The following is a 24,488-nucleotide window of genomic DNA, read 5'->3' on the forward strand; positions in this document are numbered from 1 at the left end:
AATCTCCTTTGGTATTTCCCCAATTAAATTATTACATGAGAGATCAATGCTCTTAAGTAACAATTCTGGATTTTTGAATCCCCGTTCCACACCTTTCCATAACCATGTTATGTCAAGCATATAATCACCCAAACTGAAAGTACCATAAACTTCAAAGTAAGTGTTATTGAACCGATAGACATGATACACTGTCACTTCTGAATTTTGATGCCCTAAACCGTAAATCCAAAGTGGCCTTCCCTCACATAAAAATGAAAACAAATCTGAAAATTTATTGTTGGAGAGCTTCAGCTCCGAAGCTTTTTGCAAAAAAGACTGAACTTTTGCTTCAAATTGATTTGAATTCAGAATTATAGACGGTCTGTTACGAAGCTTAAATGATTTATTAGGAATTGCTCCAAAGAGATTATTGTGAGACATATTTAACATTGCCGTATTTTGCAAGATTTTCCAAAAGCCTTCTGGTACGGAATCATTAACCCCATTATCAGAAATATCAAGAACTTTGAGTCTGGAGCCAACTAGGAAAAGTGGGGCCCAACTTGCAAGATCTTAGTCCCAAGGATTGTAATTGGAAAGGAGGAACCCAACTAGGGTCAAATTTTAGAGACAATGAGTTCTTTGATAAGGATAAGGATTCTAATTTGGAAAAAGTAGAAAGATGTGATTCAGTGACCTCACCCTCCAAAAAATTCCCTGTCAAAGCAAGGTTCTCCAACTCAGAAAACAACCCAATGCTCTTAGGTAGCATGCCAGTAATCCGGTTATAAGGTAAATACGAAATCTTAAATATGTGTCTGTTGCACCATGAAGAATTTTCAATGAAGCTAGAAAGTTCCCCATTCAGCTTGTTATGTGAGAGGAATAGCCTCTGCAATGTGCACATGTTCCCAAAGAGAGATGGAATCTCTCACCTTTCAGATTGTTATTGCAGAGATAAAGATCTTCAAGAGAGTTCATTGCTTTCTCAAATCCATCTGGAATGGGACCTTCTAACAAGTTACCATCAAGGGAAAGGCTATGAAGATTGGCGGCGAAGTTGGAAATCCAGTTAAATATAGCCACTGATTTCAACAAATTTGAGCAGAGATCAAGGAAAAGAGAAAATGAAGAATTGATAATGAAAGTAAATGACATAGGAAACGTGCATCCATTAGACTACAATTTTCTAGATAAAGATTTTGAAGTTTTGAGCTGAAGTTGAAACTACCTTGAAATACTAATGATGTCATATTATTATAAGAAAGGTCAAGGATCACAAGAGAAGGAAAACTTGAACCGAGAGATGACAAGACTATGTTAATGTGGGAAAGATAAAGCTCTTGGAGATTAAGGATAAAGTTTAACAACAATTGAAAGGTTGAGGATGTCAACTTATTAGAAGAAAGATCAAGAATGATAAGGGAAGTGGAAAACTTGGAATGGTAATAAAACAAAGATGGGATATCATTGTCTGACACAGAACAATCAACTAGGCTCAACTCTCTTAAGTTTGGAATAAGCTTACGAATCATTTGAAGTGATGAGAGGAGCCAAGATTATGGAATGAACTAAACTCAATATTTGTTAAGAAATTGAGATTAGACAACCATTCTGCATCCGTAGATTTGACATCAAAATTCCCACCAAGTCTCAGAGTGTGCAACATAGGAAGATTCCCAACGTGAAAAGGTATTGCTCCAAAAAGTGAATTTCCCCCAAGATCAAGATGCATCAACTGTGAGAGATTTCCAAGTTGATAAGGGATTTCTCCACGAAATTCATTGCTACCAAGACCAAGATAGTGTAAATGTGTAAGCTTTCCGAGTTCACAAGGAATGCTCCCACCAAAATAAGAAAATGAGAGATTGAGATATCTTAAGTGGGTGAACGAGCCAATGACTTTTGGAATGTGACTGAAGAAAAAATCATTATAGCTTAGATCCAAATGTTTAACATTTTGCAAGTCAATCAAAGAAGTGATATTGATTGCACCTCTCAAATATTGTGTATACTGACCACGAAGACGAAGCTTTTGTACAAGAGCTGTTTCATTGTTGCATCTATTCCTTTCCATTTGCAGCAATCTCTATTAGTTTCATCGCCACTCCATGTAGACAGCATGCCATAGACATCTATGAGGCCTTCTTTGAAGTTGAGGAGTGCTATTCTCTCCCTCTCTATGCACTTTATTTCTGCACCATTGAAAATCCATGAATGGATCCTGCTGCATACCATAAAAGCAGCACAATTGCATAAAACTTTTTTGGACACCAACTGATCATTATATTTTTGCTGATATAAAAAAAGTCAGACGAGGATCAGGAATTGTGATTAATTTTTCTTGGTTTTGAAGCATGGAAGTTCGACACGATAGCAGGATTTATATAGCTGATAGTATGACTAGAAGACCAGAAAACAGGGAAGTTTCAAAACTAGAATTTTAAGTTTCCAAAATTTTAAAAGCAAGTTTCTAATTTTAGTTTAAATTTTTTTTAAAACCCGATGTTAAAATTTAGTTATAGCCTTTTCCCCCTCAATTTTTTAGTTTCAAAATTAATTCGTTTTGAAAGTTTATTAAATCCCATTAAATTAGCTTAACAACGATGATGACAATAATAACAATATTGGTAGTGATGATAGCAATAGCGGTATCTATGATGACGGTGGCGATACTAGTGTAGATGGTGGTGGTTCTAGTAGTGGTGGTTGATGGTGTTGATGTCGGCCGGTACCGATGACCATGGCGGCGACACTAGCGTCTAGCGGTAGCGATGCTAGTAGTTATGGTGCTAATGATGAAGGTTGTAGAAGTGGTGGTGACAATGAAACAATGTTAGTGCCAATAATTATGGTGGTTGTAGTGAGAGTGTACTTTTTTTACCAACAAATCGTTGGTTTAAGTGGTATTAGATTCAATTTTTTTACTAAGAATCTTAGATTTGAGCTTTGTAGATGAAAAAAAAAATATGATTGAAAAGAAAAAATTCACTAAAGATTCTCGAATGGAGATTAGTTATCAGTAAAGTTGGTGAAAACTTTGTATCAATAACATGGTTAAAAAAATGTTTTTTTAGAACTAAAAATTTAATTCAATAATGACCGGTTGGAGACTGGTATGCTCTGAAGTGATACTACAAACTGAGAGCTCATTACTCTAGTCTTGAACCTAATGAAAAGTTGCCGCCATATGGAGGGCAACATGAAGTGGGGTGTCACTATGAGGACTCTGAATCATACCTATTCACCATTGAAACTCCTTTCAACAGAGTCTTCCCTTGGAAGAGAGATTTTGTTGCTGAGTTTGATTGCAACTTCTCTTTCATGGTTCAACTACCTCTTCATCTTCACTCGTCACGTGTAACCCATTATTGAAGAATTGGATTCTGATGCAGAAGCTGAAGCTGATCCAAATACTCTTGCAGTTGAAGTTTATAATCCCCCACCATCCAAGGAATATGTTTGTTGTATTGAAAAGACTCTTCTTAGAACAAGGGGAGCTCTTGTTACAGCATTTTAGGATCGTCATTATGCTAATTATGCTTTCAATAATTGACTCTGACCCCAGTTCTATCTTAAACTAGTGATCTTTGGTTAAATCAGTTCGATCAAAATTAATTATTTTTTAAAATATAATTTAATGAAAATACAAAAAATATGGTACACTTAAAAAATTGAACCAAAGATTTAAAATTTATTTAGGAGATCAATTTATTATCAAATTATCATGATTAATTATTAAACTTACGACAAAATTAATATATATACTTATATTACTTATACCAATTTGTGCGGGTCAAATACTTTGACTATAATAACCGATCCAATTCTTTAAATTATTTATAAGTGAAAAAAAAATAACCTCCTATATTATATCAGATCATTTAATTTATATATTTGGTTTCACATTTCAAATATTATTTTTTAGTTATATTTCTTGAAAAATTAATAATTATAACTTCCACATAAATATTAAGTGAACTTGACATCACATCTTAACACAGAATCTTAGATTCAGATTTATGAATCATTTTTTTATTTTGTTATAAGATTTTATCTCATACTTATACTTTAATAAAAAAAATATTAAAAATAATTAATCAAATTTCATGATAGATATTAATCATCATCAAACTGGATAAGTAGAATTGGTTCACTAACCCAATTAAAAACAGGCCCTATGATATTGCCCCGTTAAGAAAAATCAATGGGGGCCAAATAGTATTGTGTTTTTTAATGTTCACGTTTAATAAAATCCCACGCAATTACCCTTGTCAGACTGCAGTAAGATAAAAAATATAACTAGTTGGCACCCATTGATTTTTCGAAACGTAGCAAGTCTCTCCTTCTACTCCGGTTTGTCCCGTAGAATTGCGAAACGTAGCAAGTCTCTAAGTAACCTAACAGTGACATTCATCAGCTACAGATGTTGAAAGAAGGGAAAACTCAATAGTTTTTTTCCCCAACTTTGTACTTTAGCGTAACCATATCCAAGCCAGTTTGACTAGCTTGTTTTCTCCTTCAGAATCAAACAATGGTGGGACCTTAGGATGCCTTTGGTTTTGAAATTCCGGAATTTGGGTCCGTTAATTGGTACCAATTACTAGCACCTAAATCTACAGTAGATAATAGATAAGCCCTTCCATTGTGTCACATGGATAATGGATTGATGAAGACACACGTTGAAGGATATGATGAAGGTAGTTCAAGTTAGTTTTTAATGTGTGAAAATGAAAGTGGTATAAAATTTATCACTTAATTTTTATTATTTTAAAATTTTATTTTTTGAATTTTATCATCAATTTTTTTTTTATTTTTCTGTATTTTATCATTGTAGATGAACTTTTTACTTTACTCAAATTAGATGATTTTATAAAACTATATATCAAATTAAGAGTTTTTAAAAATTACTTATGAAAAATAGATAATTTTGACTTTTAATATTAGTTGTAATTATAATCGATGTAAAAAGTCATTTTTCTATATCGATTATAAGTACATCTGATATATAAAAAATCTAAAAAATCCCTTCTATTGTTTTATTATCAATATGATGATAAAAATGCACAAAATACAAAAAATTAAATAATAAAATTTGCAAAATCTTAAAAGTATAAAATTATAAAAATAGGATGATAAAATTTACGAAAATAAAACTTGAATAATAAAATTTATAAAATAATAAAAATTTGATGATACATAAGTCTTTTTTTTTCCTATGATACACATGATAGAATTTTTTTAATCATATTATATATTATATATAGGTGTCAATTATTCTCTAATTTTAATCTTCGTTAATAACTTACTTGATGACCTATCGCAATATAATCTCTCCCTCATCTATATTAATTATTTTTCGGTAAAACTCAAACCTAAACCTTTACTGTTTAAGATATTTAAATTCAGTTTGACTACCATAATATTAGTCACTGTAATGTAATAATGGTCTGATCTATCATTTAGGTACTACAATCAAGAAAAGGAAAGCTTTAGAAAACTTTTAAATCTTTCATTGCTATCCTTGTCATTAAATTCACCACTTTGCTTTTTGTGGTGTAGACCCTTAAATTGATTAAAAGATACTATTATAATCATCCCAAAATAAATTTTTACTCAACTTTTCAATCTAAGATTAATGATTATATTTTATCAACATTTCTAATAAATATTATTTTAATTTTTAAATCTAATATTAATATTATTATTTTTTATCTATTTATTATTTTTTCTTATTTTATGTAAAATCACACTTATTTTAGAATAAAAAATATTATTTTTATAATTATGGTATTTTCTTTATATATATATATATATATATATATATATATATATATATATATATAAGTACGGTAAATATATTAATTTTAGTGATAATTAATTTAAAAAAAATTGTTGACCATCTTAAAATACTTACATATTAGGAAAAACATAAATGAAAAAATTAATCACAAAAATAAAAAATATTTTTTAATTTAAAGCAGAAAAATTAACACAAAATAAAAAAACAAATAAATTCATCAATATAATATTGGTTTAAATGAATTTTAATTTTTTTAAGTAAATATTTTGCACTTTTAATATGATTTAAAAAAAACAGATGATTTTAATCCTATAATCGTATGAGCCATATAAAAAATTGGGCATAGCACGTGTTTTCTACAGGTCTAGAAATTACGTACTGTTTTTAAATCTCAGCAGACAAGACTTTGTTTAACTACTTTTTCAACAGTTAACCTGATTCTTCTCCATGTTGCCTCCTGCAATAATACCATAAATAGACCCTCTTCGTGGTTTCTTAATTTCTTATTACTTCCATTTCCCAAACCCAAAAACACTTAATTTGTAATTTTCCTCTTCTCAATCTTCTCTTGGGTTTCTCTTGCCGTGAGATTGAACATCCACCATATGCCACAAGTTGTGTAAAGGTATTTATATTTTCTCGACAAATATTAATTGTTCATATGCCACAACTTGTGTAAAGGTACTTATATTTTATCGGAAGAGGTTAATTTTGTTAGTTTCTTTTTTTAATAGGAGCAAGTGCAACTCTGACTTTTTTTACCTTTTCTTCCTTCTTATCCACCCAACCAATCTTATAAATCTTATATATATTGTTAATTGCTTTTTTCTCTTCTAGTTATATGGGGTTCGTGATCATAATATGATGACAATCCTAATGCATAATATTCTTTCGTATTTTATGCAGAGAGAGTGAAGGATCAAGCACATGCATAAGATAGAGCCTGCTGACAGAAGATAGAGAGCATAGCTGAACATACCCAACAGGGCTTTGTGTATGAGCAGTTGTTCTCTCTTTTCTTCTATCAACATATCAGTTCCTGGCCGGTTGGAAACACTCACTGAACTCTCCAAACTAAACTTAATTCTTGAAAAAAAAATTTAGCATGCATGGCAGCAGGCTTAAGTTCTCCTCTATTTCCCTTAACCTGCAGTTTTATAGGTAAATTTACTACCAGCCTCTCCTTTCATTCATATATAGAGAGAGAGACATGTTTTTTCTTCAAAAAATAATATGTTATCAATCTCTAATTTTGGATTTATTAAAATACACTGTATCTAAAAGTGTGACCTGCTAAAACATTTTTTAAAAAAGTAAAAATAAAAGTATATGACAAGAAATCAAGTTATGAAAGAATAATTCTTTTAGAATTATTTTTTCATATTCATCATTCATTTTCTTGAATTCTAATTTACACTTTAATTCATTGAAATGAACAACTAACTTGAAGTTATATTAAATTATTAAAAAATATTTTTTAATTTATTGTTATAATAATTTTCATTTAGTGTATTTGTTTTCTTGCTTACTATCATTTAACTTATTATTGAATATTTGGTTTATAGTAGTAAAATTAATGTTTGAAACCAATTTTTAAGCAAAATATTATTCAATCTCTATTTATGGAATTATATATATATATATATATATATATATATATATATATATATATATAAAATAAAACTTATGGTTACACGTTCTATCATTATTTAATGATTAAGATTAATTACTTATTATAATTATTATATCTTAAAAAAATTAAATGATGAAAATGAAAAATAACTCTTAAAGAGTTACTCTTAAAATAAGTGAATCTTTCATTAATTATTATTATTTTTTATTATACTCTCACTGAAGTAAATTATTACAAGTTTTTCTTTTATATCTAAATAAATTTAAATTTTTTATATATATAAACTATATTATATACGCAGTATATAAAATGAAATATTGGGATGAATATTTTTTATTATTTTATGAAATCAAGTAGGGGAATTTAGATTTAACCCGAGCAACAATTTATCTAAAATTACATTAACATTTTAAATTAGAGAAATGTCAACAAAACTCTATCTCTCTCTCACATTTTCTTTTCACTACTTGCTTGATGATTTGATAGGTCTTATTTATCATTAATGATTTTATCTCTTAATTTAATCACATAAAATATTGAAAAGAAAGTGTCTGAAAGAGTATTGGTATTAGAGGTAATGAAATTATATTAGATATATTGCATTTTATATTTTTATATCAACATATATTATCTGTACGAAACAAATGTCAACATATATTGTATGTTGAAAAGAAAGACATGTAAATGTCACCTATCCTATCTTTTTTTCTATTGTTTTGGTTTTTTTTTATTTTTGTATAACTATCTTTTAAATTTTGGTTGATTGACTATGCTATCTTTTATTTTGTATTTTCAATTTTCAAACTTAGTTCATTGTATAAAGCTAGTCAATAGTCATAGGCGATAGTAGTTGCTAATCCACGTATATTTAATATTTTTTTTTCAAAATTCGTATATTAATATGAGTTTTAAAAATCTGGAATTAATCAAATCATTTTGATTTATGTTTTCTTCACCGCAACATGGAGGACAAGACATGTCTATATTCAGCAATTTGTGAAATCTTTTGCTGATATTCGTAGGACACTTTTTTTTTTCTTCTGAACATTGCGTAGAACTCTTCTACTCTTGTCAAAGTAATGTTTTAAATCAGGAATGAACTTTTGGATTGGCTTTCCAAACTGGGTTTAAATCAGGAAGAGGAGAATATCATTTATCGAAACTTTCTATCTGAGCTTGCAATTGCCAATTTACCATACCCCATTCGTCATCGTTATCTAATAAGTTGTTCTATTGGTTTAAAAAATGGACACTTAATGCATGCTGTAACATTTAAATTTGGATAAATCACTTTTTTTAAAATTCTTTTAAAATAACTTATATAAATAGGTAATTACTTTTTTAAAAAAAATAAAGAAAACACGCTGTTAAGAATTAAATTTAAAAAGTGTTATGTATATTTGATCTGGAAATATATATTTAAAAATAAAATCAATTTTAAAAACTAACATCGTTGAAATAGAAATTCGAGCTCTAACAAATAAAAATAAAAAATAAAAAAAAGAAGGGGGCAGAGAGGTAATGTTGTCGCCTAAAGTCAATGCTATTACTGAATTTAAAATTTTGATGTTTATCAAACTTTTAGATTAATTCTTTTTACTGCATCAAACTTTTAGATTAATTAAATTGCGTTTTTCATGTGTTTTAAATTTATTTGTTATTTTTTTTTCACTGAATAAAAAAAATAATTATGTTATTTAAGCAGTGATGGTTATTATTAAATATACCTTAACTATATATGATTTCTTATTTCTCATTAGAGATATGGTTTGATATTTAGTCTTCATAGGCTTGATATATCTCGTCGTTGTTCAACTATGCTAATGTTAATATATACGATTTGTACACTGTATTCTTGTCTTAAAAGTCTCACATGCAGAAGAAATTTCCACAATACATTTTTAATAATTAAATTATTAAGATAATGCAGGAAATTTGGTTTTCATTTTGCATGTGGTCACAAATGTCCTATATAAACACAAGTTGCTTAATTATCATTGAGTTCATTGGAAAATTGAAGTGAAACTCAGATGGCAAGCCCAAAATTCATCAGTTTCTGTTTCCTAGTTCTTTTCGTAAGCAGCTATGGCATAACTTGCTGCCTAAGTGATATACGCCACCCAAAAGAACACGCTGCAGCATTATTTGTTTTTGGAGATTCATTATTTGATGTTGGAAACAATAATTACAGCAATACCACTGCTGATAATCAGGCAAATTACTCTCCATATGAAAAAACTGTTAAGAAAATAGAATATGATAATTTTTATTAATATTACACATTTCTAACTTGTCAAAAAAATTATTAAAGTACATGAATGTCATACATTTCTAATTTATCAAGAGAATTAGTAAGAACTTTTAAATCCAAATCATATTTAATCTCTATAATTAATTTTCTAACATAAACCTTCCTCAATTATTCAAGTGGTAGATTTTCTGATGGTCGGGTGATTCCAGATTTCATAGGTATATATATAATAGTTTTTGTTCTATGAGCTTAATTAATTAACACCTAGCAATACCATACTAATAATATCAGAACTTTATTGCAGGTAAGTATGCTAAGTTGCCTCTAAGCCCACCATATCTATTTCCTGGTTTTCAAGGATACGTTCATGGAGTCATTTTTGCATCAGCTGGAGCTGGGCCTTTGGTTGAAACTCATCAAGGAGTGGTCTGTTGTATATTACTCTTACTCTTATTCTTTTATATAAGACTCAATTATCTAACTTGTTAAGATTAAAAAAAATGATTAATTAATTGATAATAATAAATTTATCTTAAATTAATAATTTTTTTCAGAACTATATCGGTAATTAATTAATATTTTTTTTCTCTTCTAATTATTTATCATTATATTTTATCTCTTCTTTAAATTAGAGGTATTTTTAGTCTAAAAATAATTAATACAAAAAATATTATAGATTGAGTCTTATAAAAAGAAATATATATCATTTCAAACTTAATCATATAAATAGGAGCAGAACTATATTATTAATTAATTAAGGATGAAATTGAATATTGTTGTACTCTTTTGACTTAGGCATTAACTAATTTATTTCCAAGTGCATGCATAAGCCTATGGCATCTATATGTTTTGGTATTTAATTTCCAGGTGATAGATCTGAGAACTCAACTAAGTTATTTCAAGAAAGTCAGCTAGGTATTGAGGCAGGAACTAGGAGATGCAGAAACCACAACTCTTCTGGCCAAAGCTGTTTACTTGATTAACATTGGAACCAATGATATTTAGTCTCTCTTACAGAAAATTCGAGTGTCTTTACTGCTGAGAAATATGTCGACATGGTTGTTGGTAACCTTACAACTGTGATCAAGGTATATATTAGAGGCTACTTAAAGGTTTGTTTGGATAAACCTATCCAAAAACACTTCTAAAAAAATGAAAAAATAATGAGTTTTTTCATAAACTAAAATTAGTTTATGTATAAACTAATTTGTAGAAATTTTCTAGTATAACTTCTAAAAGATGAGAGAATTTTTATAAATTAACCTATGTATAATTAAGTAAATTTAAATTTACGAGAAAAATAATTTTATTTTTTTCTTCTTATTTTCTTTTCTTAAAAGTATTTCTGGATAAGATTACCGGAACATACCCTAAACTTCTACATTCAAGTATCAGAGGTTCAACTTGATACAAATTAATTATACCATTTTAAATATTGATTTATATAATCGGAAACATTAATTACATTAGGGGATTCACAAGAAAGGAGGGAGGAAATTTGGGGTTCTTAACCAGTCAGTTTTGGGTTGTATTCCATTGGTCAAGGCACCAGTAAATGGATCTGAAGGTTCCTGCGTGGAAGAAGCTTCAGCACTAGCCAAACTACATAACAGTGTGCTTTCTGTGGAACTTGAGAAGTTAAAGAAACACCTAAAAGGATATTAATATTCATATGTTGATTTTTGTAACTTATCATTTGATCTTATAAACAACCCTTCAAAATATGGTAGGTGTAATGTTATGTAACTGCGGATATTTACAGTAAGTGAAAATTTAATCTCATATCTCTGTTCTGATTTTAGTGCCTTAATTTGTTGTAAAGGGTTAAAAGAAGGCGGTGTGACATGCTGTGGCAGTGGCCCTTTGATGTGATCTTTATTATATTAGGAGCGGGTTCAATTTTGATAAGTCTGAAATTGGTTCAACAAGAAATCTAGAAAGAATCTCTCACGAAATACATATTTTCTCAATATATTGAGGTGTAGCTGAAAATGTACTAATTTCTTTAATTAAAATTACAAAAATAAAAAAATATTTGATATGGACCTTTAAATTAGTTTGAGTATTCAGCAATTAAGATTCTTGAGAATGTCTCTAAGCTTTCGTTCTTTTTCACTTGGATCTTGTCAAATATGACTGGTAACATTTGTTGAATGATATCATGTGACTATTTGATCTTACTCCTGACCATAGATCCGGTGTATTTAGACAACTTTGGGATTCTTGTCACCCTTACAGGAGAGATTACAGTTTCGGAGGTAAAAGAACAGTGAAAGATTACGAGTTATGTGAGAATCCTAGAGATTATGTTTTCTTTGACTCCATTCATCCCACTGAAAGGGTTGATCAGATTATTTCCCAGCTTATTATGTGGAGTGGAAACCAAAGAATTACTGGCCCATACAATCTCAAAACACTATTTGAAGAATAATCCAACCATGTTAATTAAGGTCCTGTTCGGGTGATTGTCAATTTCTAGTATTCATTTTAAAATGTAATTTCTAAATGAAAACGTATTTTACAAAAATTGGACTGATTTGGTTTTTTACATCATTTTAAAACAGTTTTCACCTCTTTTGGTAAACAATAAAAATTAGTTTATAGTTTATTGTTTATGCAATTGTTCTATGTACTAATAAATAAATAAATTGAACAATGTAATCAGCTGTTATAATTGTGACATCTTGATGGATTAATGAAACAATATACTTTCAGAACAGCGTGCCATTATAAAAATCAAAATAAGCAAAAAAAAAAAAAAACTATATATTTAACAGAGATCAAAAAATATTTAAATCAACAATAAATTATCTTTAGAAAAAAACAAAGACTAATGCTTGATGCCAGACCAAAAATTTGAGTAATGTTACTCTTTTTAGAACAGTAGAATTCTCTCATTTAACGAAATTCTCTTCATAAATCTATTGATCATCTTAGAACGAATAAATTGTAAAAAAGAATGTTAACAAACAAACTTCAAATGTCAAATATGGAAAGAAAAAAAACTAAACAATAATAGAGATATAAAATTACTTTAGAAGAAAAAGACAATTTTTTAGTTCTTACATTTCTGTCGTGTACAATATAATGGTAAATTTCACATTCACCTTTATATAAATATTATTTCCTTTAATCAGATATTGTTTAATATTAAAAAAATAGCTGTTAAAATCAACAGAACAATCTAGTTGCATATTATTGCTTCCCCTTCTACTCTTTAATTTCATAAACACCGAATTCAACTAAAAATTTGACTGAAAATAAAACTTCATTTACAATGAAACATGACAGTAAAGAATATTCATTCATGCACTCATTATTTTTATTTCATTTTATGCCAAGATATATCAGTGGGAGGTTGTAGTCACACAACACTTCCTCCTAGAGATCACTCCCCTAGTGTTGACGATCTGACTAATGTTTCAATTTCCAGTTCGTTTGATGTTCCAAATATTTAAATTTTGTGAGAGAATTTGTACAAGTCTTTAGAACAACCTATACATTTTTTTGGTAGTTGTACTTGTACAACATGCTTTTGACTGTTTCTAAAGCCTTGGATTGAGATCAAAACACATGTGAAAACTTTGTCAAACTCATTCAATCAAAGGTCTAGAAACTGCCCCTTACATGTTGTGTCGCACAGCAGCTGAATATAGATTTTCCCGGGGTGTTCATATTTGTACCACTGGGATTTTACATTGCATAATTAATTATATCGTATCCATCAAGAAAAAGCTTCCCAGCACTACCCAAAACCAAAGGCACGAAAACTTCTATTCCAACGCTGTAATATGACAACATTCTTATTATCAACCGTGTCTATCCTTCTACACTTGTCATTCCCTCTTCACAAATCGTCCCTGCAAAATGTAACAAAAAGAAATTCATTTCAGAAGTGTTCAGGGAGACCAAGTTGTTCAGCATGTCCAGAATAGGAATGAGTAGTTTCATATGTTTTAAACCCATTTTTAATTAGACAAACGAGCAAATAAGTATAGCACCCAAAATCTTGTTTTAATACTGCTAGCAACACATTCTCTAATCCTCTAATCCTTTATAATAATGCTATCAACACATTCTCTAATCCTCTTTTTACAATACACTATATTTTATTGGTTTAGAATTAGAATTCATGTGAGTATCACTAGTTTCAGAATAGGACTCACCAAATGAAAAATTAAACCGACATGGTTTTCATCCAATAAGAAAATGTGTAAGAAATAAAATGTTGCTAGAATTTCTCATTTTTTTTAGTAGTCCACCTTCACTTATAAAAAAATTATTAAAATTCACTCTTGACTGTACCGAAGAAAGTAATAAATTATATCAAAAACAGAAAGCCATATAATGAAATTCTTTCCAAACAGTCTCAATAAATAAATAAATGCATTCTTAACCGGGTTGATGGAAACAAGCTAGGTATGCTAGTTAATTTCCACTTGATCAAATTTGCATTTATATTAAAAAAAAAATTACTGCACTACTACATGAGATCTCTAATGCTGGTACTGTTACGACTTATAGGCTACTGTCAGCAACATATTTCTAATCTTAGGAACTAGACCATGCCCACCTCTCATCACATGGGGACATGCCAATTGGCCCAAACAAGATAGGACCACATTCTCAAAATCGTTACCTTCACCACTAAGCATTCCTCCCTCCCATCAATCATGAGTAACATTATATCCCTATCCTATCATCACAAGACCATGATTGATAAGAGTCGACCCAAGGACAAAACAACTAAAACTTATGCTTTGGGCCCACCAGCAAAAAAATATTTGTTATTAGTATTTATAAAATAAAAAAGATCTCATATGTTGATAAAAAGGTCAAATATGTTAGTAAAAAGGTCCAACACATTCAAAGTAAAAAATATATTTTAAAATTTGTTTTAGGTCTCACTTATCGATAAATGGATCATGTGGTTGAAGGTCGTACTATGAATATGGACAAACACAAGTAACAATCAAATCCCAGAAACATGTTTTCCTTGTACATATTATTGATTTGAGCATTAAAGTAGCATTGCAAATACCACTTTCAACTCATTACTCACTGCAACTCTTGTAGTTCTCTCGATCTCTACCTTAGGAGTTAGGATCAGGTGAGCCTAAATCCCAGGAGCTTGAACAGAACAATTTTAATTTAACACTTCCCCCTCCTTATTTTCCCCTATATGCTCCATCTAGTCATACTCAATAGTATGGAATACATACATAGTAAGTATTTGATACATTTTCCCTATTTGCTTAATAGCAACTAGAACTACCTAGCATTAGTACATAGAAGTCTATAGGGTAGGGAAATTGGCACATATGACTTTATAAAATATGTTTACACTGTGTAAGGTAAATTCTTGAATCTGAAAATCTTTCAATAGTATGATTTTCATATGTTAAGAATTTTTTCCATTCGTCTAAAGAGAGAAATCAAATGAGCTTTTTTTTCTTGGTATAGAATTAATGGATGTTAGGCAACCCATAAGCTCAATACAAAAGCTTTCATCAAAATTTGTCTCAAGAAAAAGATGCATTTTTATGTATCTTTATAAATAAATTAGAGTGTCTGTTAAAGATTAATATAGTTTTGTATGTCATTAAATAAGCAATTGTTTCATGAAGCAAATGTTGAAACTTTGACAATTTATGAGTATGCATGTGTGTTTGGATTTGCTAAAGTTTAGAAGATACCTACTTTTTTTCTTTCTTCAATCTCTTTGCAAGATTTTGATTTTCTATATTGAATACAAAATAGCTTAGTTCAAACACACTAAATTAGTCAATTATGAAGTAACTGTGTCTTATATACCCTAGGCCAAAGAGGAATTCCTAATGCCTAATGGACAAAACATAGATTAAATTTATTATATATCTTTGCAATCAATATAACCGAGGGCATGAAGATGTTTTTTTCCAACATCAAATGTCCTACATCAAGAATTTGTAGCCAATACATACACACACAGGGATTTCTAACCTCCACCTATTCATGTGTATGTTAACATCCTTCATATTATTACTACCATTGGTTAAACTAAAAACTCATTTATTCTGTTGTTAAAACAACTTTTAATATAGGGTCATAACGTCTTTCTATTTTTTTTCAAAAAAAAAAGTAACACTTTCTGATGAAGTTACATAACAATAGAATAGAAGCAACCAACCAAGAGAGTCTATCTCAGTTTGTTGTGAATGTTACCGTATTCAATTCCTACGGATCAAAAAGAATAGAAGCAACCAAACTCTTGCAAAGTAACAATAAAAATAGGGAATAGTACCTTCATCCTGGGCCGTTTCTCAGCATTCAGCTTGCGAACTTCATAACGGATTTTCTTATAGAAGAGCCTGCTTTGCCTCTTCTCCTTGTATCTCTGCAAACTTGCCTCTCTCTGCCCCAACTTCCAACCCATTTCTTCCTTCACATTAGTCTTGTTAGCCCCACAATTTTCAGGAACATTCCATGCATTCCCAACAACACCACCACTCCCCAACCCGTCCCATGCAACCTGTTTTAAAACCAACTAACCCATTAACAGAGAGTGAGAGCATCACATTCACATCACATATTTATGTGTCCATGCATACTACCCCAACCTAAAAATAAAATTCTCTAGTATCTAGCCATTCCATTGAAAGCTAGCTATCAATTTCTGGTAACCCTCCAACATGCATCTACCTTTCTGACGGTTAATTATTATTCATTAATTATGATCGATACATATGTGCACAGTGCCCAACCCCTCTCACCACAACTACTCTCATCATTTATATTTATAAGACAAGTTTGAAATAGTGATTGTTTATTTTTAAAAGATTTAATATATAATATTACTTGTATTAATTATTTTTAGATTTAAAACATCCCACATTAAATCAATAGAAGAGAGAGAAATATTAATGACTAAGATAGTTTTTAAAAAAATTAAAAATTTAAGATAAATTTCTTATTATTATTTAAATTAATTATTTTTTTTAATTTTGATGAATTAAGTAATTAGGTGTGAACAGAGGGAGTAACTTAATTGGGTCATGCTCATCTACCTCAGGCCAATGCTTCCAAACCAGGTAAGAAAATCAAAAAAAGAAAAGCTCTACAATGTACCCCAATAAAAATCATAATAGAAGCACACCCTTTACCGCAAAGTTGACCCAAAAAAGTTATGAATACCAAATCGATCCCTCGTCATTATAAAATTCAACTAAGGCGCAATCCGACACACAAATAAATAAATAAACTAACTGTACTTCACACGCGCCCACCAAATCTTAAAAGCAAATCAGTGACAATCTACCGTGACTCATCCTCATTTTTTTACTCTCCGTCTATGTGATCTCTCCATATCTAGCGATCCAACATATAACATGATTGATAAAATATTCACACAAATTAAAAAAGGGTTAATCATGTTTTTTCATTCCCGCGAAATTGAAATTTCTACTTTTTGTCCCTATAATTTTTAAATGCTCAAACTTTGATGAGTCTTACTCTACTAAGTTTCAGTATAATTACGGTTTTTGACAGCAATAAAGATCGAATTTAATTCCTCATGCATCTATTCAACCCTCACCATCAGGCCAATCCAAGTAGATCTATGTATAATTACTCAGTGCATGTTTAAATTAAAATTTGTAAAGCAGTCTTGATATTACTTTTCAACTGAAACTTCAAACTTGTTGGTTTCAAACTTTCAAGCCAAATATTTTTGTGCAAATTTACTTTTGAAGAAAATCAAACATATCACAACCCTGAATAAGTTGAAGGAAACCAAACATAGCCTTTGTCCAAAAAGGGGCAAAACCCATGTGACGAAAGTTTGGGTATTTAAAAAAATGCAAAACATAAAGTGAGGGTTTTAATTTAAAAGCGTAAGGACAAAAATCAATAATTGCCAAATTATAAAAAAAAATGAAAAAAGTTATGCACATGGACAATATAAAAATTTTTACACATTTTTTCCAACACAATCCTTCGGCATATCACAATCCTGGGACATACATAACAAATATTATGATTTCAAAAATAATTATTTTATAACAAAACAATTAACCCATGAAATAATGATTGAGTGAAGTGAAAAAACTTACATTATGAAAAAGGAAACCATTGAATATGTCAGGGACAGTCTGTGGGCCCCCCTCCTCCTCCTCCTCCGCCGCGACGTAGAGAGAGCCTTTATCAGACCATGCATTCAATATCCCCTGGTGATCCAGCTTCAACGACAACAATCCAAACGACGGCGTTTTCGTCTTCGTCTTCGTTTCCCCCGTGACGCAATAACTCGTGACCTCCTCCATGGCCTCCTTCTTCTCCTCCACCACCTCCGAGTAGCACACCCAACGCTCTTCACTCCCCTCCTCGCTCTCCCTCCGCCGCATCGCCTTCCGTACCAGCCAGTTCCCGGTGTCCTCCGCCGGACACGTCAGCACCGACATCGACCCTTCCTCCGTCGTAGTCGTCTCCTCCTCCAGTAGTCCGTTGAGTGTGGCCCCACCATCGGAGCTAAAGAGAAGCGCCACGTTCTGCTCCTCGTGCATGTCATGGTGGTCCGGATGGAGAGGGAAGAGATTCAGCTGCGGCTGTTGCTGCTGCTGTTCTTGTTGTTGGGCCTTAGGCTTGGGCTTGGGCTTGGGCTTGGGCTGGGTTGTTTTCATCTTTTTCTTAGGATCGGATAACTGAAGCCGCAGGCTGACAAACTTGGGCTTCCGCGTCTTGGTTCTGTTCCCGCGCCGGTGCGGCTTAAACGACGTCGTGGAGGAAGAAGAAGAAGAAGAAGAAGAAGAAGAAGAGGAAGAGGAAGAAGTGGTATTATGATGATACCTTCTATTCGGCTTCCGCGTCCTCTTCATAATAGAGGTTGCTTGAATGTCCGAAGAAGAAGGACTGTTCTTGTTGCACATCACCAAATGAATGAATGCGCAAAAACACACTCTTTGGGTCTTTTTGTTGGAGTTTCAGTTTCTGGCTGAATGAAAAAGTGAGCAAAAAGGTGACGACTTTTCGCGGAAACATCAAGGGATGATGTGACGTGTTGCCCGTACGACACGTGGAGGGCTGTGATTGGTTCGGAGAGTGGATTCTAATGTTATCTGGATTTCGTTTTTGGAAGAGATGAGGTGATAGATTGGGTTTGGAGGGAATTTGTGCAAGTGTTAAAAAAGTATAAAGCTTTTGCTTACCTTATTGGCACTCTAGATTACGTTACTCTCTCCAACTGTTAATTATTATCTCTTTTTTCTCCTTATATTTGAGATTGTGATTAATATAATATAATGTGCATAAATTAAATTTAAATAAAAAAATATTGATATTTTTAGTTTAATTTCATTGATAAATATGTGTATATTTTTAATAGTCTAAATATGTATATATATATATATATATATATAATTGATTAATTATTGTAGAATTTTGCTTATATTAATTTAACTTTTAAAAATACTAAAAATAAATTTATGCCACCATTGTTTTAAAAGCAACGGATATCAAATACAAAAAAAAAATGAATATTTAGTATAGCAATTTTTGTATAAAAAAAATTATTCAATATTCGTGCTGTAGTATTCACATGATGTTTGTGTTAATAACTGATAAGAATAGATTTCAAATCCGATTAAGAAAATATTAACTATTAATAGGAGTGTAAATGATGATTACGTCATTAAATTGGTCTATATTACTTAGACGGTACTATGCCAATTTATATTTAAATTGGATGTTAATTAAGAAAATAGTTGTTGAAAAGCTATTCTTTAATATTGAGATGCAATCATCCCCATTTTTGATAGGTTCTTGTTGTCATTACTATTGATATTAATTTGTTGTTGGTGAAGGAGTCATGTGAATTGAATAATGAATAATGAACAATGATAAATGAATTAGTTTGCATACAATTAGAATTAGGAGAGACTGAGAAAGAGTAACGAGGACTTACACGAGAAAAGTGCAGGGTGGGTCCCACCTTCCCGCCCTTTTTCCCTTCGCTTTTGGTCTGCCGTGGGATACAAAACAGCAGCAGCTCTATGTGTCACAACACAACCCACACAAATATGTTCCATTGACCTTTCTTAAAATAATTTAAAGTTTTAAACAGTTATAAATAACTTGTATCATAACTAGAAGGAGTGCCTCTGTGATACACCGGTGAGAATGAACTAGTTCTATAATTATATGAAAATTATCAATAGAATTATTAATCTATAAGAAAAAGTTGTGTTTGATATTTGTATTGGTCAAAATATAATGGATGATAATCGTTCGTTCCATTTACTCACAATTAGATCATTTCTCATTTCAATAATTAATAAACTCTACTATTATAAATACATCAGTACACTACATGTAATGTATGAGAAATAATTATGGTGGAAAGTTTGAAAATCAAAATTTTCATCTATTCTAAGAAGAGTAGTCTTCATAATTTCCCTATTCCTATTGCATTTCAATAAAATGACGTAATTGAGAGAGAATAGATCATTATAGAAAATGACTAGGACTATATTGAATGATTATTAATTCTACACCCAGCACTTTTGGACTAAAAACAATGAATACTGCTTGTAATTTGTAAAACAGAATTTACATAAGACATATTTTGAAAAAGATTCCATATGAATTGTGGAAAGAATGAAAACTCAAATTTCATCTTTTTGAATGTAAATGTTTGATTATAAACACTAAGGTCAATTTGAATAAATTTGACTCTAAGTATGACACTGAAATATTGCTTGAATACTCTCAGACACCTAAAACCTATAAAGTATACAACTATAGAATCTCATTATGGAAAAAGCTTTCCATATGAAGTTTAATGATATCAAGTCTGATACAAAAATATCAGAACTGGATGAATTTATTACAAATTTCAGACAAAACAATGACATTGAACTCTAAGCATCAACAGAAGTTATATCACATAACCACCTTATTTCAATTTTTTATATTTTTTTATTTTTAAAATCGTTACATAAAATTTAACCAAACCATGTAAAATGTATAAAAAATATTATTTTATGTTATCTATTTAAATATTACTATTAGGTAAAGTAAAGATAAAATTAAACCAACCCATGTGAAAGATAAAAAAAAAATATTATCATTATCGTATATATTTAAATAAAATTTAAAATTTAAACATGATTATTAGATCATTTAACTTCATTAAAGGTAGAATTTAACATGTAAAAGATAAACAATATTATTTTTTTACTAATGTTAAAATAAATTATATAATTAGTGATGCGGTAAAAAAATCAGAAGAAAATAGGGTAAAAAAGATATTGAAAGACAACACTGGTTGCATGAAAATTTTTATTAATCTATTTTATTTTTATAGTTATTAGACAGATCCATTATTTAAATCAGATTTAACATTAAATAAATATTTAAAAACAATTAACTCATATAATAATGTATATATAATATAGTGTTTGTGGTACAATTTAAAACAAGACAAATGGTTTAGTGGTTTTAAATTATAAACGGTTTTGCCACACCACTTGTATACATTAAATTATAATTTAAAAAATTGACAGACCCAAATCATAAATTTTAAAATGAAAGATGATTATTACGGATTAAGAATTATAGAAAAATTAAAATTGTAACTTAGTATATTTTTAATTATAAGAAAATACTTTTTATTAAAATTTCAAAAAATATACGTATATAAATATCAATTTTACATATAATATAAGTGTATGGTGGCATAGTGGAAGTAACGGTGGTTTGCGAGAGGAAGTACATGAATTCTAATCTAACGTATAAGAACGTATTAAGTGTTTTTTTTTCTCATTTAATATAGAAATGAATTTTTGAAAAATTATTATTGACACTAATATTTTTAATCCCTAGTTATGAATAACTTGTCATGAATAATAAAATGTAAATGATTCGTAAACTCCACTAATATGATGGAACTATCTATTAATATAAAGTAAATAACTATTGTATAATTTTATAATTGATTCTAATATAATAAAATTACATTTTATCACTACTATATCAAATAAAATTTATTATAAGTTAATAAACACATGTACCTCAAATTACTGACACATAATTTGTCGCTGGTTATAGAAAATAAGTGATTATTTTGGTATCAACTACTAACGATATAATATTATGAAAAATTAATCTTTTGTCGCTCTTACTTTATAGATATTCAAAAAAAATTATATATGCTATGATCTTATAGTAAGAAAAACAAATTTATCATAGAGCATTTCATAGTAGTGAAAATTATAGTAGTGATTTTTAATTTGGTCATTATTATAAATAGTATTAGTGATAAAATAAAAATTAATCACAAATAATATATAAATAGTGACAAATTTTATATCCGTGACAAAGTTTTGTCACAAAAAATTATATTTCTTGTAATGAATAATAGAAAATACATTTACATAGAAGGTAAACTAAATATATTTTTTGAAAGACACATAATTACAAATGTTAAATATTAATATTAGTTTCACATGCCACCAAAAATCTTTATCAATTCATAATAAAAATTGGTATTTACATTAACTATATTTTTTATATAAAAAAATCTTATTAGTTATAAACATTAATAATAGTAAATAACTATTGAAGAAGAAATTTTGTTTTTCAAAGGGTTATAAATTACTATCCATGATTAGACATGTACACTCAAGATTAGAAGAACAGATGGAGCCTCACAAACAATGGTGAGAAAAAAAATAAAGACAAAATCAATAAATAAATAAAAAAACAAAGAGAGTATTATTAGGAGAACAATGATAGGAAAAGAGAATATTTATTTATATGTCTCAATATTTAAGTTATCAATCATTTATATATAATTTTGTAAATTTGTCTCACAAAGGTTAATAAATATAGTCATTAATTATCAAATTAGATATAATCAGATAGATATAAAGAGAAGAGTAATAAAGTTATTTGATTGCAAATACAATTATACATGCCTTTTAAAATAGAAATAAAGGATTATAAAATAAAATACTATTAAAAAGAAAAATAAATGATACTCAAACATTTTATTTAAAAAGAGAAAACTATTATTATCTCCATAATTAAAAACTATAAAAAAATATTTTTTTTCAAAAGTAGAAAAATAAACAACACTAAATATCTCTATTTCTACATAAAAATAGTTGTCGAATATACATTATATAAGAAAAATTATAACAAGAAAAAAAAATAGGTGAACCTACAACACATATATCCATCCTGGACTTCTTCCCATTAATTTTGCATGGCGTATTAGAAATTATTAGGTTGTCCCAAACAATCATCCGATTCATAATTTCAATCAATCTATATATAATAATCGTGTACTATTATTTTTTTCCTTAAATTAAAAAACTTAAATATGTGTCACATAATACTAGTCAAAAATATAAATTGACAATTGTTTAACACTATCTAATAATTTCTCCAACTAATTTCAGAACTCATGGAGCTCAAGGAGGGAACATAAGATGAAGAATGAAAAAGGAATGTTCCATAAAAATTGTTAAATTCCTTAAAATAATTTGCAACAAATTATCTAGGCAATTAAATTAAATAAATCAACCTTTAAGTCAACTCCAGCATATGTGATACCCTTTATTGTTATTAGGATAAATATATATAGACACCCAAAATCCTATTCAACACATAATAATAGAGAGAACAATATATATATATATATGATAAGTAATATGATATTATAAAAAGAGACAAATAAACAAAAATGAAAGGTGTTGAAAATAATGATATGTCTAAAAATATCATTGTCATTATTAATCAATGTTGAGATAATCTACCTCTTCATTCAAACATATAAATTTAATCCATGAAAAAGAAAAGAAAAATGGACATACAAGTTTTAATTCCATGATTGTTTCCTTCACTTCCTTTTAAAATCTTATATGTGACCTACGTGAGAATTAACGAATTGAAGATAACAAGTTAGAAAGTAAAGTGTTAAAAGGTAGTACTATATTGGTATAACATTTATCCTTTAATTATATTCATAATTAACAAAGCAGTAATTAGAATGCACATTCATAATAAGTTAATTCATTCATTCAATAACACACAGTCATTTCACAAACACAACACTCAAGGTGGTGTAACACAACACATATAAGAAAAGCTCGTAAAAGGTAGCAGCTTAGAAGGCGAAGAAGCTAGCGATGACAACAATGATAGCAGGCACTCTAAGGGTAGAGGCGATGCTAGTGGTGGTCTCAGCTGGAACAGGCTCCTCAACGGCCACTTCATTAGCAGGAGCGGGCACGGGGGCACCCAATTCAATTTCCTCGCTGCCTGGGGCCGGTGGGGAGGCGGGCTCTTCCTCAACAACAGGGGAAGTTGTCGGAGGAGATGAGGTTGGTGGTGATGCCTTGGAGGATGATGGTGCCGGTGCCTTCGGTGATGATGTTGGTGCTTTTGGTAATGATGATGGTGTTGGTGCTGACTTAGGTGATGCTGATGGGGCTTCATCGGCCAGGGCCACACCAACAATGGCTACCATGAGTAGAGCGGCGATGACAATCACTTGGCGTGCCATTGTGTGTTGGTGGTGGCGGTTTTGTGTTTGTGAATTATTGCTAATGGGAGGACAATGTGTTATGTAGTGAAAGGGTTGGAGTTAGGGGTGTATTTATAGGTTTTTGGTTATGAGACATGGTAGGAACTTGTGGTGGAGATGTGAGACAGGTAGAAATTGGAAAATAGTTAGAATTAGGATCAAATTGGTGGCTTGGAAAAGGGGGGTAAGGATTCAATTTAGACCATTTGACTTGAATCTCTAGCTAGGGATTCATTATGACACGAAAAAACCATCGAAG

The 24,488-nt window shown here is 29.8% G+C and overlaps 2 protein-coding genes, 1 non-coding gene and 1 pseudogene across 4 annotated transcripts; 2 read left to right on the forward strand and 2 right to left on the reverse strand.

Annotated features, from left to right (window-relative positions):
- The first annotated feature begins 6,593 nt into the window (after positions 1–6,593).
- MIR156R (microRNA MIR156r) lies at positions 6,594–6,759 on the forward strand. The gene has a single exon (NR_126665.1). It is a non-coding gene; the product is annotated as a microRNA MIR156r (primary transcript).
- Positions 6,760–7,963: 1,204 nt separating this feature from the next.
- LOC106796396 (GDSL esterase/lipase 1-like) lies at positions 7,964–11,542 on the forward strand (annotated as a pseudogene).
- A 1,424-nt stretch (positions 11,543–12,966) lies between these two features.
- LOC100798231 (two-component response regulator-like APRR9) lies at positions 12,967–18,737 on the reverse strand. Of its 2 annotated transcripts, none has more exons than XM_003547640.5 (3): positions 17,757–18,737; positions 15,950–16,177; positions 12,967–13,526 (listed from the first exon to the last, which is right to left on the reverse strand). In XM_003547640.5, exons 1-3 carry the CDS (start codon positions 18,567–18,569, stop codon positions 13,503–13,505), a joined length of 1,065 nt encoding a protein of 354 aa, XP_003547688.2. In that variant the 5' UTR covers positions 18,570–18,737; the 3' UTR covers positions 12,967–13,502. The 2 variants fall into 2 exon arrangements, with proteins under 2 accessions (XP_003547688.2, XP_006599067.1); XM_006599004.4 differs by having other exon boundaries at positions 15,950–16,180.
- Positions 18,738–23,809: 5,072 nt separating this feature from the next.
- On the reverse strand, positions 23,810–24,208 carry LOC102664978 (classical arabinogalactan protein 3). Its single transcript, XM_006599731.1, has one exon. The coding sequence runs from the start codon at positions 24,206–24,208 to the stop codon at positions 23,810–23,812; it is 399 nt and encodes a 132-aa protein (XP_006599794.1).
- Between the last annotated feature and the right edge of the window lie 280 nt (positions 24,209–24,488).

This window comes from Glycine max, chromosome 16 (genome assembly GCF_000004515.6).
Source record: "Glycine max cultivar Williams 82 chromosome 16, Glycine_max_v4.0, whole genome shotgun sequence".
Classification (NCBI taxonomy): domain Eukaryota; kingdom Viridiplantae; phylum Streptophyta; class Magnoliopsida; order Fabales; family Fabaceae; genus Glycine; species Glycine max.

What these genes read in the sequence shown, in the direction of transcription:
- LOC100798231 (XM_006599004.4), bottom strand. Translation starts at nt 18,569, where the DNA reads ATGTGCAACAAGAACAGTCCTTCTTCTTCGGACATTCAAGCAACCTCT. An exon ending in ATGGTTTCCTTTTTCATAAT is followed by an intron (nt 16,181 to 17,756) that starts GTAAGTTTTTTC and finishes TTGGTTTTAAAA; the next exon opens with CAGGTTGCATGGGACGGGTT. An exon ending in AGAAACGGCCCAGGATGAAG is followed by an intron (nt 13,527 to 15,949) that starts GTACTATTCCCT and finishes TACATTTTGCAG; the next exon opens with GGACGATTTGTGAAGAGGGA.
- LOC102664978 (XM_006599731.1), bottom strand. Translation starts at nt 24,208, where the DNA reads ATGGCACGCCAAGTGATTGTCATCGCCGCTCTACTCATGGTAGCCATT.